Raw genomic sequence first — 15,966 nt, 5'->3', positions numbered from 1 at the left:
ATCAACACAGATATCGGGGTCACTGGCCAGACACACACACTCTGTCCTCGCCTCACTGCCAACAGGGCCACAGTCCCCACAGCCAGGCCCAGATCTCTGCCCTGACATCTGATCAAGCCAGGAGACTCAGCAGCCCCTCTGCGCCCGCCCCTGGCTTAGCAGCCAACACACAGATGGGCTTAATCAGTCTTGTTATCACGCTCTAAGCCGTCTCCCATCCCCCCACCTGCCAACGCACACACCACGGAGGGTTCCGGTCATGGAGCAACACTGGAAGGCTCACGTTAATTGCTCTCCAGACTGCAGATCAATAAAAGGATTTTAGCCTCCCGCACACTCCATCCTTCACCTTTTCCAGCGGAGAGGGGGGGGCGTAGGGGACGAGAACACAACGCCGCCGAAACCTTGAAGAGATGAGGTCATCTGGCAGCCGCCGGATTCCCAGGAGGTGGCTCAGGGAATCGAACAAATTCTGGCTGCCTGTCGATATTTTTGCCATTGGGGACAGAAACCAGTTCTCTGCCTCCCTAGCATGCAAGGAGCCCTCTCTGGTGCACTGTCAGAGACCCCTACTCTCTCCCCTTTCCCTTCTCCCCCGTCTGCTGGGGTCTGTCAAGCCAGCAGCCTCTACGGATTGTCAGCTCCTTGAGACAGGGTCTGTATCTCGTTACCATGGTGCCCAGGCCTATGTGAGCAACAGGAGCAGCCCATGGACAGGAAAAAGTTAAGGAAATGGCTGTTCTTCTATCCTCAGGCACAAACTCCTCCTGGGGTTGTACTACTGGGACCCGGGTTAGTCGAAGTGCCTCCAAACACCGGTAGCATAAGGATGAGTGAGAGATAGTACAGCTCAGGACACTGAGTTCTATTCCCAGCTCCCCGGGCCTCAGTGTCGCTTGGGCCTCAGTTTGTCTCCCCAATCTTGATCTGTATTGTCTAGGAGGATAGATTCTTCCTATGGGCTTGTCTTATTTACGGGAGCCAGTTCTCTTGGGGAGCCAGCTTTTAAGTCTGCTCTCCATGAATACCAGCTTCTTCCTGCTTCCTTTTCCCGTGCTGCTGCATCTATCAGAGGCCCAGACTCATCGGTTAACGGTGCCACATCCCTAGCACAGGGGTGGGCAAATATGGGCCCGCGGGCTGGGTTTGATTCCCCAGGGTTAGTCCCGGGTGGGCCACCTTCACTGTATTTACCTGCACCTCCGCAGGTATGGGCCATTGCAGCTCCTGTTGATCCCAGATCGCCACTCCCGGCCAATGGGAGCTACAGGAAATGGAGTCTGGATCCGCACCACTTCCTGAAGTTCCCATTGGCTGGGAACAGCGATCCGCGGCTAACGAGAGCTGCCATCGCCCGTACCTGCAGAGGCTCAGGTAAATACAGTGGCAGCAGGCCACCAGAGGCTGACACGGGTGAACCACCACCATCTTACTGCCCATGCCTGGCCTACCACAACCGGGTCCTGATCTCTGCTGAGCTATCAATGCAAGTCACAACTTTCGCAGTAATACATGGGGTGCTAGCCTACAGCAAGACAGGCCTCCTGCAATGAAACACGATGCGATGGTCCTTGAAACCAGAGGGGACCGAGAAAGACGACGGGTCAGTTTAAGCACAGCCCTGATTATAAGTAATAACCACAACGGGCATATTCTAGTTTCCGAGAGTTTGAGAGGGATGGCCTCCCCCCATGCAATCTGCACCCTGCTCTGCCAGGCAGATGGGGTGGCCAGGGACACAGAATCGCGTTTCCCTTTTTAACCGCCTGCCAGGAGAAGGCACCCAGGAGGATGCCTCATCTCTTGGAGGCAGGAGGGGTGTTTATCATGCTGGCCACTTTACCGTCACCCACAAACTGTCCTTCTTCTGCTGGAAGGTGGCTCGGAATGGCCCACGTCTTGTGTGCAGCTGCACTGCTCCTGCCCGGTTCATTCAGGGTATGTCTACACTACCCTCCTAGTTCGAACTAGCGGGGTAATGTAGGCATACCGCACTTCCAAATGAAGCCCGGGATTTGAATTTCCCGGGCTTCATTTGCATAAGCGGGGTGCCGCCATTTTTAAAACCCCGCTCGTTCGAACCCCATGCAGCACGGCTACACGGGGCACGAACTAGGTAGTTCGAACTAGGCTTCCTAGTTCGAACTACCGTTACTCCTCGTGGAATGAGGAGTAACGGTAGTTCGAACTAGGAAGCCTAGTTCGAACTACCTAGTTCGTGCCCCGTGTAGACGCGCTGCATGGGGTTCGAACGAGCGGGGTTTTAAAAATGGCGGCTCCCCGCTTATGCAAATGAAGCCCGGGAAATTCAAATCCCGGGTTTCATTTGCAAGTGCGGTATGCCTACATTACCCCGCTAGTTCGAACTAGGAGGGTAGTGTAGACATACCCTCATTTATAAAGGAGGAGCCCAGCCCTGCTCCCTCTCTCCCAGGACACAGCATCTAGCTCCTGCTAATGGTCCAGCTAAGGAATTAGAATATGCGTCTCTCGATGGCTCCTGGTAAGCTAGCAGGAAGCCAGCAACCTGGGCAGGCTGGGATTCCGAGTTTAAGTCCCACCTCATGCTGGGACAGCCTTTACTCACAGATCTGTATGTTGCACCAGTGAGCTGGTGGTGTTCCTGGGCGGTGCTCACCTCCCTCCGCATGCTGCAGGATGCATAGCCCATTGTAAGAGCCTTGCAGGGACCATGCTTTCCTGCGGGCTGGCGGTCACCTCAGTGACTGCTCTATTTCACGTGTGTGGCCCCGTTGCTTTCCTTAAACCTTGCTGCTGGGGGGCAGGCTGGTTGGATTCCAAACCACCAGCCCCCTCCTTCGGAAAGGCAGCGGAAGGTCACAGGGGCAAGAGTTCACCTCTGCCAGAAGAGGGGTCAGATGGGCACATGGTAATAACCACCGAGGAGTGGCGGTTTCTAGCTGCTGTTCCTGGTGGAGGAATACAGCTGGTGGGGTCAGCCACTCCAGTGCCTCTTGGCTGGGTGACGACCTGAGTATTAATACATCCCCCATCCCTGCACACATCCCCCTCCTCTCTGTCCTGACCTGCTTCTTCTGTCTGCACAGAGCTGGGGGCAAATCAACAGCCCCCGCTCCACCAAGGCCCCTTGCCGAAGCTTAAAGTTAATAAAACACCAGAGATTTCTCTACGGTATACGGAGGTTGCCATGGGAACACACTCAGGTGACAACATATGACTTTGTGAGCAAGCGATGGCCAGGGAGGTGGAATAGTGATAGGTCTGTGGACCTCCTGAATCTCTGTCCCAAAGGGCTGGGGCCACATGCAGGAGGGTACGCTGCCTGGCATCCGCAGATGCCCCAGGGACCCCAGGTCAATTAGCCCCAGCCCCATATCTTGTCAAACTATGGAAAATCAGGTTGAAACTCTTTTCTGGTCCAGCAACTGTTCCTGGACCAGAGAGCCCCAGCAGCTGGGAGTCTAGTGGCAGGAGGGCCGGCAACTAAGAGCCCAGGGGAGCTTGGGAGCAGGGGCTGGCAGCCAGCTGGGAAGCCCAGCAGCCGGGGAGAGCTTGGAGGTCGGCAGCAGAAGGGCCGGCATTGGCCTCGCCTGGTCCCACAAACTCCCTGGAGACGGCTGCTCCCTGCAGTGCATTCCTGAGCAGCATGTCTAGCAGTAACTCGAGCAACGGGCTATGCAGCACCTTGAGGGATTGTCCCGAGTCTAGTTTTCAGCTGCCCACCCTAACAAGCTTTCCCTTCTTCATCTCTGTCTGGATACATTTGGGCACGTCTCCTGGAAGCGCCCCAGGCAGCCCTTGCCCCTCTTTCCAACACAAAGGGGGCTACGGGCAGGCCTGGCCTTTGGGCAAGGCAAGTGAGACCGTGGCCTTGGGCCCTGCGCATTCAGGACCCAGCTCCCAGGCCCGCCCACCTGGCCACTCACTCGCTGCCCTGACTGGGAGCCATGTGGCCTTGGACCCCGCAAACTCTTTAGCCGGCCCTGGCTACTGGATCCTGCCTCTCCACAGGCCCAGTTGTCTTGTAGCCCAGGTATACATATTTAATTCTCCCAGCCTTTTCCCTTCACAGGTCAATCCCTCCATCCCCTTAATCATCTTTGCTGCCCTTCCCTGGAACCCCTTCCAATTTATCAATGTCTGTCTTGAACGGAGGTTTCCAAATAAGGTCCAGCCAATTCCGCGTAGACTGTTCCCTCTGCTTTGTGAGGGTGTCATGCTTATGCATCCAGCCCCCAACACAGCATGGCATTTTTCCCACCACTGTCTCATTAGGTTTGCCGATACTCAGCCCAACGTCTCAGCATCAACTGCTCAGCACACAGCCACTTCCAGCCAAGCACACTTACATACCCAAGGGGGCAAGAATTCGTCTTCAGAAACATTTAGATGTGAATCTTATTGTGATTGGAAGCAGAAAAGGTTCAGAAAAGGACAAAAATGATTAGGGGTCTGGGACAGCTTCTATACGAGGAGGGATTAATAAAATTGGGACTTTTCAGCTTGGAAAAGAGACAACTAAGGGGGGGGGGGATGATCGAGGTCTATAAAATCAGGACTGATGTGGAGAAAGTAAATAAGGAAGTGTTATTTACGCCTCCTCATAACACAAGAACTAGGGGGTCAGCAAATGAAATTAACAGGAAGCAGGTTTAAAACCAACCAAAGGAAGTATTTCTTTACGCGGTACACAACCTGTGGAACTCCTTGCCAGAGGATGTTGTGAAGGCCAGGATTTTCACAGGGTTCAAAAAAAGAGCTAAATAAATTCATGGAGGATAGGTTCCTCAATGGCTATTAGCCAGGATGGGCAGGGATGGTGACTCTAGCTTCTGTTTGCCAGAAGCTGGGAATGAGCAATAGGCGGTGGATCACTTATGGATCACTGTACTGTTCATTCCCTGTGGAGCAACTGGCATTGTCCACTGTCGGAATACAGGATATTTGGTCTGACCCGGTATGGCCATTCTCATGTTCTTCCTAAATACTGCGCCATCCAAGGGCCGTTTCTACTTGGGTCTAGTGTTTGCCCATTCCCCTTCTGATGTATTTGTGGCTCCCCACAGCCTGGTACCATCTCTGGATTCATTAGCGATCTCTTCATGGCCTCTGAATTACTTTGTTTCGAGCTGGGCCCTTGACATTCATTTTTGTTGTTGTTTTAACTCTAGATGCTCGAAGCCCACAGAGACGGATGCACCGTGAATAAGGCGAACCGAATAGCAGCCCCATTCTTAACATACTATAAAATCGATACTCGGCCACGACCCCATCCCACACCGGCCCCCTCCATAGCTACGAGGCTCTCACCTACCTGCGTGGAAATAGGGGCTCATTGTATACGGGAATCCAAAGGGCAGCGGCTGAGGTGGTGGGATGGAGGCCGGAGGGAGGTATTTCACCTCATTTTTGTTGATGCCTGGGCCGAGCATGTGGCTGGGTGACTCAGTGCTGGAGGAGCTGCAGGGGGCGTTCTGGCCAGATGCCACTTCGCTCAGCTCCTTGGCCCCCTCGTAGACCTTGCTTGTCTCTTTGCACTCTTTGAGTTCACTGGCTGAGCTGCTGCTCTCCGCTTTCAGGCTCTCCGGCTTTTCGTCACTCACTTCGGCATCGCTCTCCGAGTCTTTCATCTCCTCGTCGTTGCAGTCGGGCGCGCCGTCCCGGGCCCGGGGCTCCGCGGACTCCTTGGCCTCATTCGCACCGGACGGCTCCGCCCGGTGGTGCGCGGATTTCCGGCTCCCTCTCCGGCTCTGCTCCTTGGGCGGGGTGGCGCTGGGGACGCCGTGGTTGAGCGACAGCAGCGGCGTGTTGTTGTGCCGGAGCACCAGCATGGCGTTCCTCCGTGAGAGCTCCTCCCGCAGGGGGTGCCCCTCGGGGATCTCGTGCACGTTCCGCAAGGCTGGGTGGTCCTGCGGTAGCCCTGGGTGCAGGCTCAGCGGGTCGCCGGCCAGTAGCCTCTGCCGATGGAGATTCTCCAGCTCCTTCTGGCGGATGATCTCGGCCGACATCTCAAGCCTAAACAGGGAGAGAAAAATCAGCAGGGTCTTAGGAGGTCAACTCAGTATTACAGGGTGGGGAACCTAAGGCTCCACGGACAGATCCAGCCCCTGAGGCTAGGGGCTCTCCCCCAGCACTGGGGAGCCCGCGGTGATGCTCCAGCCTCCTGCCATCCTCCCACAGGGCTGGAGCACACAAAATCTACTAGCCTGGGCCCCCCCTAGGCTCTGGTGTGTGAGAGGAACGTGGGGAGAGTCTTTCTCCTTCTCAGGCGGAGGCCATGTCAGTGAGGGCTTGGTTTTGTTTTTCTTCTTACTTGTGTGCGGCCCCCGACTGACTTTTCTATGGGTCAGCAGCTCCCAACACAAAAAAGATTCCCCACCTCTGCTTTACAGTTCACCCACCCCGTCCTCCCCTGTGCGATCTGGGCTCATTAGCGTGCTCCTAGCAGCTAGGCTGGCTGATTAAGGGATGCTGGTGATGGGCTTCCGAGCCTTTCACCCCTGCATCATGGGTTCAAAGCCAGCAGGCAGAACTGAAAACTCTCACCTCCTTCTCGTCGGAAGACTAACGGCCCTACCAAACTCGCAGCCATGCAAAACGCATCACGGACTGTGAAATTTGGTGTCCTCCCATTAAATCTGGCCTTTTGTGCGCTTTTACCCTGTACCGTACTACACAGATTTCATGCAGGAGACCAGCGTTTCTCAGACTGGGAGTCCTGACCCGAAAGGAAGTTGCAGCAGGATCACGTTACTGTAGGAGGGTCACAGTATTGTTACCTTTATTTCTACACTGCCTTCAGAGCCGGGCATCTGGAGAGCGGTGATTTTAATGTTGGCCGGGTGCCCAGCGCTGAAGGCAGCACCCTACCAGCAGCAGGGCAGAAGTCAGGGTGGTAACACCATACCCACGTCTCCGTTACTTCTGTGCTGCTGCTTTCAGAGCTGGGTGGCCAGCGTGGTGCCTGCTAACTAAGGGCCCAGCTCCAAAGGCAGCAGTGCAGAAATGAAGGTGTCCGCATCCTACCATGCCAGCCATTTCAATAGCTGAAATAATGACATTTCCCATTTTAAAAAGCCTCTGAAATTGACCAAAAGACCATGAATTTGGTAGGGCCTTAGTAATAAGTCTGGTGGTCTCAGGCCATGTCCCAGGGACTCCGATCAGAAAATCCAGCAGAGCAGTCAGGGACTGCATGGGCATGCGGGCTAAACGAGGCGCACTCTGCATGGGGCAAGTTTGCCCTGTTGCTGCCTTCACTGCACTGACCCTGTAGAGGGAGGGCTTCCCCGATAGCACCCAGGTTGCAGCAGGAGCCAGGAAAAAGGCAAGAAGGGGAAGGAAATCTAGCCCCAAGGAAAAGGGCTCCTTTGGGGGCCAACTCCATACCTGGCAAGGTTCTGTTTCCGCAGCATCTCCTGCTGCCGTGCAAACATCTCTGCTTGTGCCGGCTGGAGAAACCCGTAACCTGTGGGCAGGGAGATGCAGGACATGTGCAGGGTGATACACGGCAGCCCGCTCGCTCTGCAAAGCCAGCAACGGGGGCCAGCAGTGCAGCGAAGGGCCCTGGCACCGCTCCCGCCAAAAGATCCCTCCCCATGCTGGGGGCACAGGGCTGGCTGCAATCCCAGCACGCAGCACAGGTGTGATTTCCTGCGCCTCACCAGCCCCGAGCAATGCCAAAGGGGGTTCCTGTAATGCACCCCCGGGGCTGACTCCATTCCTGCCGCTCCGCCTCCGTCAGGCTGAACAGTGCAATAGACACAGATATCCGCCCTTCTCCGCACCAGGCTGCAAGAGCCAGGCCGTTCCCCCGTGAGGCTGCCCGTCTGCTCTCTGACAGCACTGCTGTGGGGCGAGGCACACCAACGGGGCCAGGAAAACGGCACTGCCTGCTCCCCTCTACCTGGCCCAGGGGAGCAGAATGGCCACAGGAGGCACATTCCGAGCCACGGGCAGGGCAGCAGCAATGAGCTACCACGCGGCCCTCTCTTCAAACCTGTGTGTAGCCTGTCACCCGGGCACTCACCTGGTGTCTGGCACAAAGCTGAAGGCACCCCCAGGAAGGGAGGTCTCAAGTGAGGCCCTAGCGTGATGTGGGGGGCGCTCTGGGGTGACAGCAGAGGCGGCGGGTGGGACATATCCCTGCGGAAAATGGAAGAGATTTCGATGTAGAGATGAAGAAGTGCACCGTGCTGATGGCCGTGGGAGCTGAGCAAGGAGACCGATGTCTCAGCAGGTGCCCCCGCATGCTGGACTGCACGTTCTCTGGTGTAGCGCTACGCACAGCTGGCGCACACCTTTATAAACACACCTGCCATGAAAGGTCGGACTCTAGCTCAGCCTCTTTCGGAATAAGATGGATACAGGCTCGTCTGCCGGCAGACTGATACCACAAGAACCCGAATCCTCATTGCTCAGCTGCCTGAAACCCCCTAAATGCACTTGTGGTCTCATGCACAGTCGCCCTTCTCAGTCTCTTCTCTACAGTCTGTCTGTCTGTCTCTCTCTCTCACCCACGCCTCTGCACCCACTCCCCTGTTTGTATGACCCAGAAGCTGCGTCCGTCTGGTTTGTAAAACCCTCCAGGACATTGCACTGCAGAACAGGCTGTGGCCCACGGTCCCTGCTCAGTTCCAACCACCACAAAACTCCCCAGAACCAGCAGGAGCTGTGCCCGAGTTAAGGGCAGAGAGATCAGACACACATCCCCCTGGAGAAAGATGTAGCCGAGCAGCAGGCCCACACTTGCTGCGAGTGACCAAGGGGAAACGCTCTCCAGATGGCTCAGAAATCGTGCTTGCCCTGAGACAAAGGCGCTCTCTGCAAGACTCCTGCTGGCTGGCCCCGGGTGCTCACACCAGCACATGGGTGTGAACATGCTGCCCTTTTACAGTCAGTTGGCTCTGCTATTCCCCCTGCCTGGCTCCTCCCAAAGCTTCTGATATTCCCAGGGACGGCAGGTTTCCCTGCCACCCCAGATGGCCTGCTGTTCCGGCTCCACAGAGATTCCTGCTTTGCAATGGCCACAGAGCGCCGGAAAACACATTTCATGAACTGAAACAAAGCAGAGTGGCTGAGGGACAGGCCAGGAGCTGCCCATTCCTTTCTAAGGATGCGAACGTGTAACTGATAAGCCGTGGCTCATTGGTTAATCCTAAAGGTTACATGCACCCCTCCCCCGGTCTGTAGCAGAGTCGGGGGAAGGCAGGAGCAGGTGCCAGTGGGGAGCCAACTTTTAAGCCCCCTACCACAGAGCTTCCTGCCCCCCACCCACTGCCTCCCAGAGGCAGCAGGGGGGCGAGGGGGAAGGTGGGAGCCGGTACATGCGGGGAGCCAGTTTTCAAGCTAGCTCCCTGTGCATACTGGGTCCCTATGAGCTGACTCTCCTCCCTGCCCCTTTTCTGTGCTGCTGCCTCTGTATCAGAGGTAGCAGCAGGAGGAGGAGGGGAGGGCAGGCGGAAGCAGCACAGCAGCAGCAGGTGCAGAGAACCAGCTTTTAAGCCAGCTCTCCACACGTGCTGGCTCCCATGGAGCCACCTCTTCCCCTCCTCCGCTGCCTTCCACAGAGGCAGCAGCATGTCGAGGGCAGGCGCGAACACTGGGTCCCACCTGCCCCCGTGTGTTTACACATTTATACAAATACACACTTGTTAACATCCCCATTCCTTTCCTGCTGAGGAGACACCAGCAACAGCTGCCCCAGTCTCAGACAGGACATGAATATTTCCAATGCCACCTGGTTTATTAGTGGAGCGCCCCCAGCTAGGTTTGTGTTTCTACTGGTGGTGCACATTTGCACATGCCTCGGTGCACGTAAAATTATTCCACACGTAGATGGAAAAAATCCGCACGTGGCTGGAAAAGATTAGCGGGTACACTGGACATGAGCCTTCTGCCCACACGGTGCCAAGCGCCTTTGCCAGCTGCAGACATAGTCTCATTGGCCCTAACGTGGAGGGAAGTTCGGTCAAGAGGTCACAGCCGCTCCCAGGATTCGGGTGTCAGAAGTGGGGAGGAAGTGGACACGACGGCGCCCAGCATCAGCTCCTACGTTACCCGTACCCCCACTGCCATCTTGTTCCCAGAACTGAACCCCGGGGCGAATGGAGACCTGGGAGGCTATCCATGCGGCAGGTGTTCGGCTGAATTTCACTCTTTTGTTTGCAAAACTTGAAGACGACACCGGAGGGGATAAAACACAGGGGAATGAAACCAACGCCACTGGCTTCCCACCCTCCCACGCTGAGAGCATTGGCTCCTTGGGGGTGCAGGCTGGGAGTTAGCTGGGAAAGGGGTGCACATGACAGCCTCACTCAAGCACTTGTCTTTCACCGCAGCACATGTGACGCTGTGACAGGCGACAAGGCATTGTATAGCTGTGGGGGCTGGAGTCGCGCTGTAGGTCGGGGCCAGGCGCTTTGGGCTCACTGCAGGCGGGTCTTGAAGAGGATTGGCAGAGAAGGAGAGGGGGTTGGAAGGCGGGGGGGCACTGCTGGCTACATGGCAGTGCCGTGGTGGGGTCCCAGGCCTGACCATAATGCAGGGTGACAATCCAGCTCACTGACATTAGCCTTGACGTGAGCTAATGGTACCCGAAATGGAAGGCAGGGCAAAGGGGAGGGAGACACAACCGGAGAGCAGGCCAGGTAAAACCCGCTTGGAGAAAAGGGTAAAAAGGAAGACGCAGGAAGCAAACAGGAGCCAAGGTCTTTTCCATTAGTCAAATCTGCCTGCAAGCAAGTCTCTGGTTTCCGGCTGCACGTCTCTTAATTCCCTTTGATGGCCACTTAGAACATTATTACCTTCACCGGGGCATCGAGAGGCGAGTCAGGCGCTGGGCTGTTTATTTTCATTTTACAGCATCTTCCCGCAAAAACTGCTTCGGGGAGGATGGGGGGCAGGCGAAGCGTGTGTGTGTGACAGCACAACATACAAAGTGTGTGTGTGTGTTTTGAGCGGGGGGTCTTCCGGCCCCCCACCCTGCGCCCGTACTGCTGTGGATGAACGATCACTCTGGTTCACACAGATGGAGCTGCTGATCATTTTTTGTGCAATGCCAGATTTCCGAACCTGTTCCAAGAGCAGGGGAAGGGGGGACGTCTCCTCCACCTCGCCCTAGATCTCCCTGAAAGGGCTCGCTCGCTCTCCATTCATCAGCACCAACGCCACGACACGCACGCAGCTCCAAAACAGTGGATGGAATGAAATATTTCCCTGAATCAGACTGCCCTGCCCCCACCCGTTCCCATCTGTCTTTGCCTCCCTGTCTGTCTCTTCCTTTTCTCCTCTAGCTCTTTTTGTCTGAGTCTCTCTTGCCCTTCCCCCACCTCCCCTTTTCTGTCTGTCGCTCCCCCCCACCCCCCGCGGCTCTCCTCTAAACTAATTGCACAGCTCGCTGTGTCTGGAGGAGAGCCACAGATCGATCCGTCGCTGTTGAAATGTTAATGCTAATCGTATAACCGCTCCGCCAGCGCCTCGCGCTTCAGTGGCAGCTCCAATTAATCTCAGGTAACGCAGCGCGTGACCTTCGGCTCAGCGCTGGGGCAGCAGCCAAGCGATGCTTATGTAATTACACCATGAAGTGTGTAATCACCGGCCCTAATCCCTGAGGCCTCACAATTAGCTGAGGCCTCGGTCGCTGGGCTGCCAAGTGCTTTGCCACCCCGGACAGCCTGCAGATGAATAACGGACAATTAAAGCGGCATGACAGGGGCTAGGAGGTGTCGGTTCGATCGTAATTAGCCGTAATCATGGGGAGACGAGCCTGGCAGACGTGCTGTTCGTTTTATAAGAAGCAATTTAGGAAATCAAGTAGCTTTTAACTATTGCGCGGCCTCCCTGCCTTTTATAAACACAGGAGGGGGCATCTGGCCAGGAGATGGGGACACACATCAGCCCTGGGTGCAGGCCGCACAATCAGTGAATTTGCTGGACCAAGGGAGGTCAATATTGTCTAGCAAGATTACTAACCCTTCTACTGCTAACTAGGCTCTTAGAAGACATTTAGGGGTATATTAGAGCTAAATAACAGCACAGAATACTAAGAGCCAGGACTAGGGGCTGTAAACAAACTTTATGGGACCACAGGAAACTTGACCACACTCATGCTAAGTGGACATGTGGCAAACTCAAATCATGCCGGACCACGGACACTGTCAGATTAGAGAGGCGGATTAGAGAGTTTCAACCTGTACCGCTATGAACAGGAATCCTGCTTTAGTCCTAACTTAACCCTCTCTGTACTCACGAACAGGCAGCATGGCACCGCAAGCTCCCATAAGCCCTATGCTCCAACCCTGCCCCGGAGGGCCACTGGCAAGGATGAAAGATCACTAGCTAAGAGCGGTGGCAAGCAGGGAAATTAACACCCAACTGTATGGGCAGATTTGGGGTTATGGATAGAGCCCTGCAAATACATGGATATTTACTTTATATAGCTGGGTATCTGCATCTGCAGAGGTTGAGGCAGATATCTGTGGCTCATTTTTGCAGATACAGATGTGAATACAAATTTTGTATCCACGCAGGGCTCAAGTTATGGAAACCTGCACACTAGTCCTAGACAGAGATTCATCAGCTATTTCTAAACAGGCCGGATCATAGTGAATTATATTAAACCAGTCACTCGGGGTGCGAGAGTCCATAGCCCAACCAATAGCCAAGGCCTCCTTCACACAGTGCTCCATTCGAAACATGCAATTTAAAAACAAAAAAGTTGGGCCAAATCCTGAGACCCCCTGCTCAGCCTTTACCCAGGTAAAACTCCCATTGGAGCAAGGACTAAGAAAGCAGAGTACCAGCCCTGTCCCCTGAGAGCCCGAACCCAATTACACTTGTTAAGCCCCATCCTTGTTTTGCAGAGAACACTTCTGCATGCATCTTTCTCCCTTTTTTTTTTAAATGCATACATGCCAGCTGGAGGCTTGTGTGGGTATTAGGGGATTTGCACTGCATGCTGCTAAATTTGATATGTCCTTTAACAGGAGACAAATGGTTCACAAGGCTTAAAAAGTATTGACTTTTCTTTAACAATAAGCGCTAATGGCCTTCAAATAATCAATATTTAAAGTCATTATGGGGTTACACATTATACTGTTAAAACCAAGCATTTCATATTAACCCCATCTCGTCCTCCCAAATCCAGAGCTGCAGGCTTGCAAGAGCTGAGACTGGTGAACGGAGAGGGTCAGGAAACGCAGATTGAAACCGGCAAGGCATGGAAATAAATTTAAAGAGGGAGGGGAGCAAATGCACAGGAACACCACTTTATTCTGCTTTGCTTTTGATAGGAAGAGACAGTTTAAACCTGAGGTAATGGGCAATTGGCACACAGCTTTTGGCTGGTTTGCAGCAGGCAGTTTTAATACCCGGCCACAGATTCCTGCTGCACCTAGGAGGGGAACTAAATAAACCAAAAGGATTTTTTGAAGAATATGTGTGGGGTTTCTAGGTACAAGGAGACATGCACCAGGCAGACGACACATACCACAAGATGGGATGACAAAAATACCTTTAGACAAAGAGGGGCCGGGAAACATTCTAACCAGTTTTAAAATCAGTTCAGTCAATCCTGGATCCTGGCCTGGACTACAGCCCCAGAAAGCTCGAAAACTGGTTTGAATGTGTGTGTGGGGACACCTCAAATGTAGTCCAGGCCAGAAAGCAATGAATGGCGTTCACTCGGGAAGTGACTTGGGAGGGACTAGATGGGGGTAGGGGTGCAAAGAAAAGAACCAGAGTGAAAAAAGCCCGACAGACAGAGGGCCTGCATGCACAGATGAGTAAAGGAAGCCCTTCAAGAGCAAGAGAAGGGAGGAATGTGGGAGCCAAGGCCTTGCCTAGAATTAAAAGCAGCAGTAACATTAGCACTGGAGTTTTTAAGGCAAAACGTCCAGTGTCTTTGAGAACACTTTTGCCTGAGGAAGGACTTGAGTGTCTCCCCAGCGTTTGACAGCGACCTGCTAAGCAAAAGCCAGCGGGACCACTGATGGGATTCAAGAAGCTATTGGCAGTTGCACTAATTTTCAGCCTTCCCCCTTTTGAACCATCAGGGAGCCAAACACATGATGATTTCCCAGCGCACACCGGTTGTCACAATTCTTTGTTAACTCAACCGCTCTCCTTCCCCCCCCCCCATGTTTTATGTGGTCCCTGGGAAATGATAAATGGAACCCCAGAATGAAGTACGACCCCAAGTCTCTGATTCCGTACAGCAGGGATGGAGAACCTAAGGCTCAGTAGCTGGATGTGGCCCCCCAAGCACTGTCTTCTTTACTGTTAGGGTGTGTCTAGACTACATGCCTCCTTCGACGGAGGCATGTAGATTAGCCAGATCGGAAGAGGGAAATGAAGCCGCGATTAAAATAATCGCGGCTTCATTTAAATTTAAATGGCTGCCCCGATCTGCCGATCAGCTGTTTGTCGGCAGATTGGGGGAGTCTGGACGCGATGCCCCGACAAAGAAGCCTTTCTTCATCGGCACAGGTAAACCTGGTTTCACGAGGCTTACCTGTGTCGATGAAGAAAGGCTTCTTTGTCGGGGCATCGCGTCCAGACTCCCCCGATCTGCCGACAAACAGCTGATCGGCAGATCGGGGCAGCCATTTAAATTTAAATGAAGCCGCGATTATTTTAATCGCGGCTTCATTTCCCTCTTCCGATCTGGCTAATCTACATGCCTCCGTCGAAGGAGGCATGTAGTCTAGACACACCCTTAGGGGCCGCTTCAGTGAGAGTCTTGTTTTGGGGTTTTTTGCGCTTCTCACTTTTGTGCGGCCCCTGACTGATTTTTCTGTGGGTCAGCGGCCCCAGGCTCCCCATCCCTGCCGTACAATGTTAACAGCTACTGGACACAGTCCCTTGTCCCAGGGGCAATACTTCAATGGTTTTAATTATACCAGCACAATGTCCAGAAGAATCCAATCCATGCCACAAAACTTTGCCCCTTACCTGGCCCCTGTGAAGAGGGGGGCTCCCACCTCTACTCTGGATTAGATCCACCTATCGCAGGGTATAAACATTTGTACAGAAGGGAGGAGAATACTAACTGCCCCTTTCCATTCTACCTCCCAGATCACGTAGCTGGGCCAAATTCCTGAGCCTACCCCAGAAGGGAGGATGTGGGGTGAATGGAAAAGAGCACTAAGGCAGAGAAGACAGATGGAGGAGCAGATGAAAGCTCTAGCCTTTCACCTCTGAAGACTGGTTCAAATTTGAGGTTTGGCGGACTCTGCTTGGAACCCAACGGGTCATTTATTACACACACACACACACACGCAAAGCCTGCTCTGATGAAGAAGCTACTGTTCAGATGAGGATGTAGATAGTAGCGAGCAGTAGGTGCCACAAGATAAGCCAGAGGGGGAGCACCCTGCATAGGAAACTAGGAGGCTAAATGTCTGTCCAACAAAAACAATCAAGCCCCCAAGAAACTCAGAAGAGAGCCAAAACCTCATCTCCAGAGAGGGGGGTTTCCTTCCCATGTCACATGGGGCCTAGCATCATGCAAGTGGAAGGAGGAGATGCAGAAGCAGGGTCAAGCTAGAGAGTTTGGAATTTAGATCTAAACTTTTCTAAACCCTTCAGTAACATTCAAATAACCAATCTTCCCAATTAGAGAACCCTTCTTTACAAACAAACCTCCGAGATCTGGGCATTGTTTAAGGAATGTAAAATCCCATTTAATTAGTTAACCAGTTAAATGTTAGGTTTGACTGGTTAACTGATTAAACTGGGATGGGCAGGGGGCTGCTCCAGCTGGCTTCTTCTAACCCCATGCTGGGCTGCGGGCTCCCAGCCCTTGTGGATTGAGAGTCGGCAGCTTCGCTGAACTGGAAGTGGCAGCCGTTGGGGGAGGATGCCGGCTGTGCAAGGCTGCCCCCAGCTGCTCCTTCTGGCCCCACAAGGACTGGGAACAAGTAGCCCTATGGGGCTGGAGCAGCCCTCTGAGCACAGCGAGCCATGGGCTTCTCCCAGATAACC

At 54.0% G+C, this 15,966-nt stretch overlaps 1 protein-coding gene across 12 annotated transcripts in view; it reads right to left on the bottom strand.

The window, feature by feature from the left end:
- The window catches only part of SAMD11 (sterile alpha motif domain containing 11), a 324,237-nt gene that overhangs the window by 16,937 nt on the left and 291,334 nt on the right, over window positions 1–15,966 (bottom strand). For all 12 annotated transcript variants that reach the window (XM_075906866.1, XM_075906863.1, XM_075906862.1 and 9 more), the window contains 3 exons: window positions 8,012–8,127; window positions 7,372–7,450; window positions 5,297–5,997 (listed from right to left, as the gene is read on the bottom strand). In XM_075906866.1, coding sequence (XP_075762981.1) covers window positions 5,297–5,997; window positions 7,372–7,450; window positions 8,012–8,127 — 896 coding nt within the window. The remainder of the gene's footprint in view (window positions 1–5,296; window positions 5,998–7,371; window positions 7,451–8,011; window positions 8,128–15,966) is intronic.

This window comes from Pelodiscus sinensis, chromosome 23 (genome assembly GCF_049634645.1).
Source record: "Pelodiscus sinensis isolate JC-2024 chromosome 23, ASM4963464v1, whole genome shotgun sequence".
Taxonomy (NCBI): Eukaryota; Metazoa; Chordata; order Testudines; family Trionychidae; genus Pelodiscus; species Pelodiscus sinensis.
This window is presented reverse-complemented; position numbering and strand designations above follow the sequence as displayed.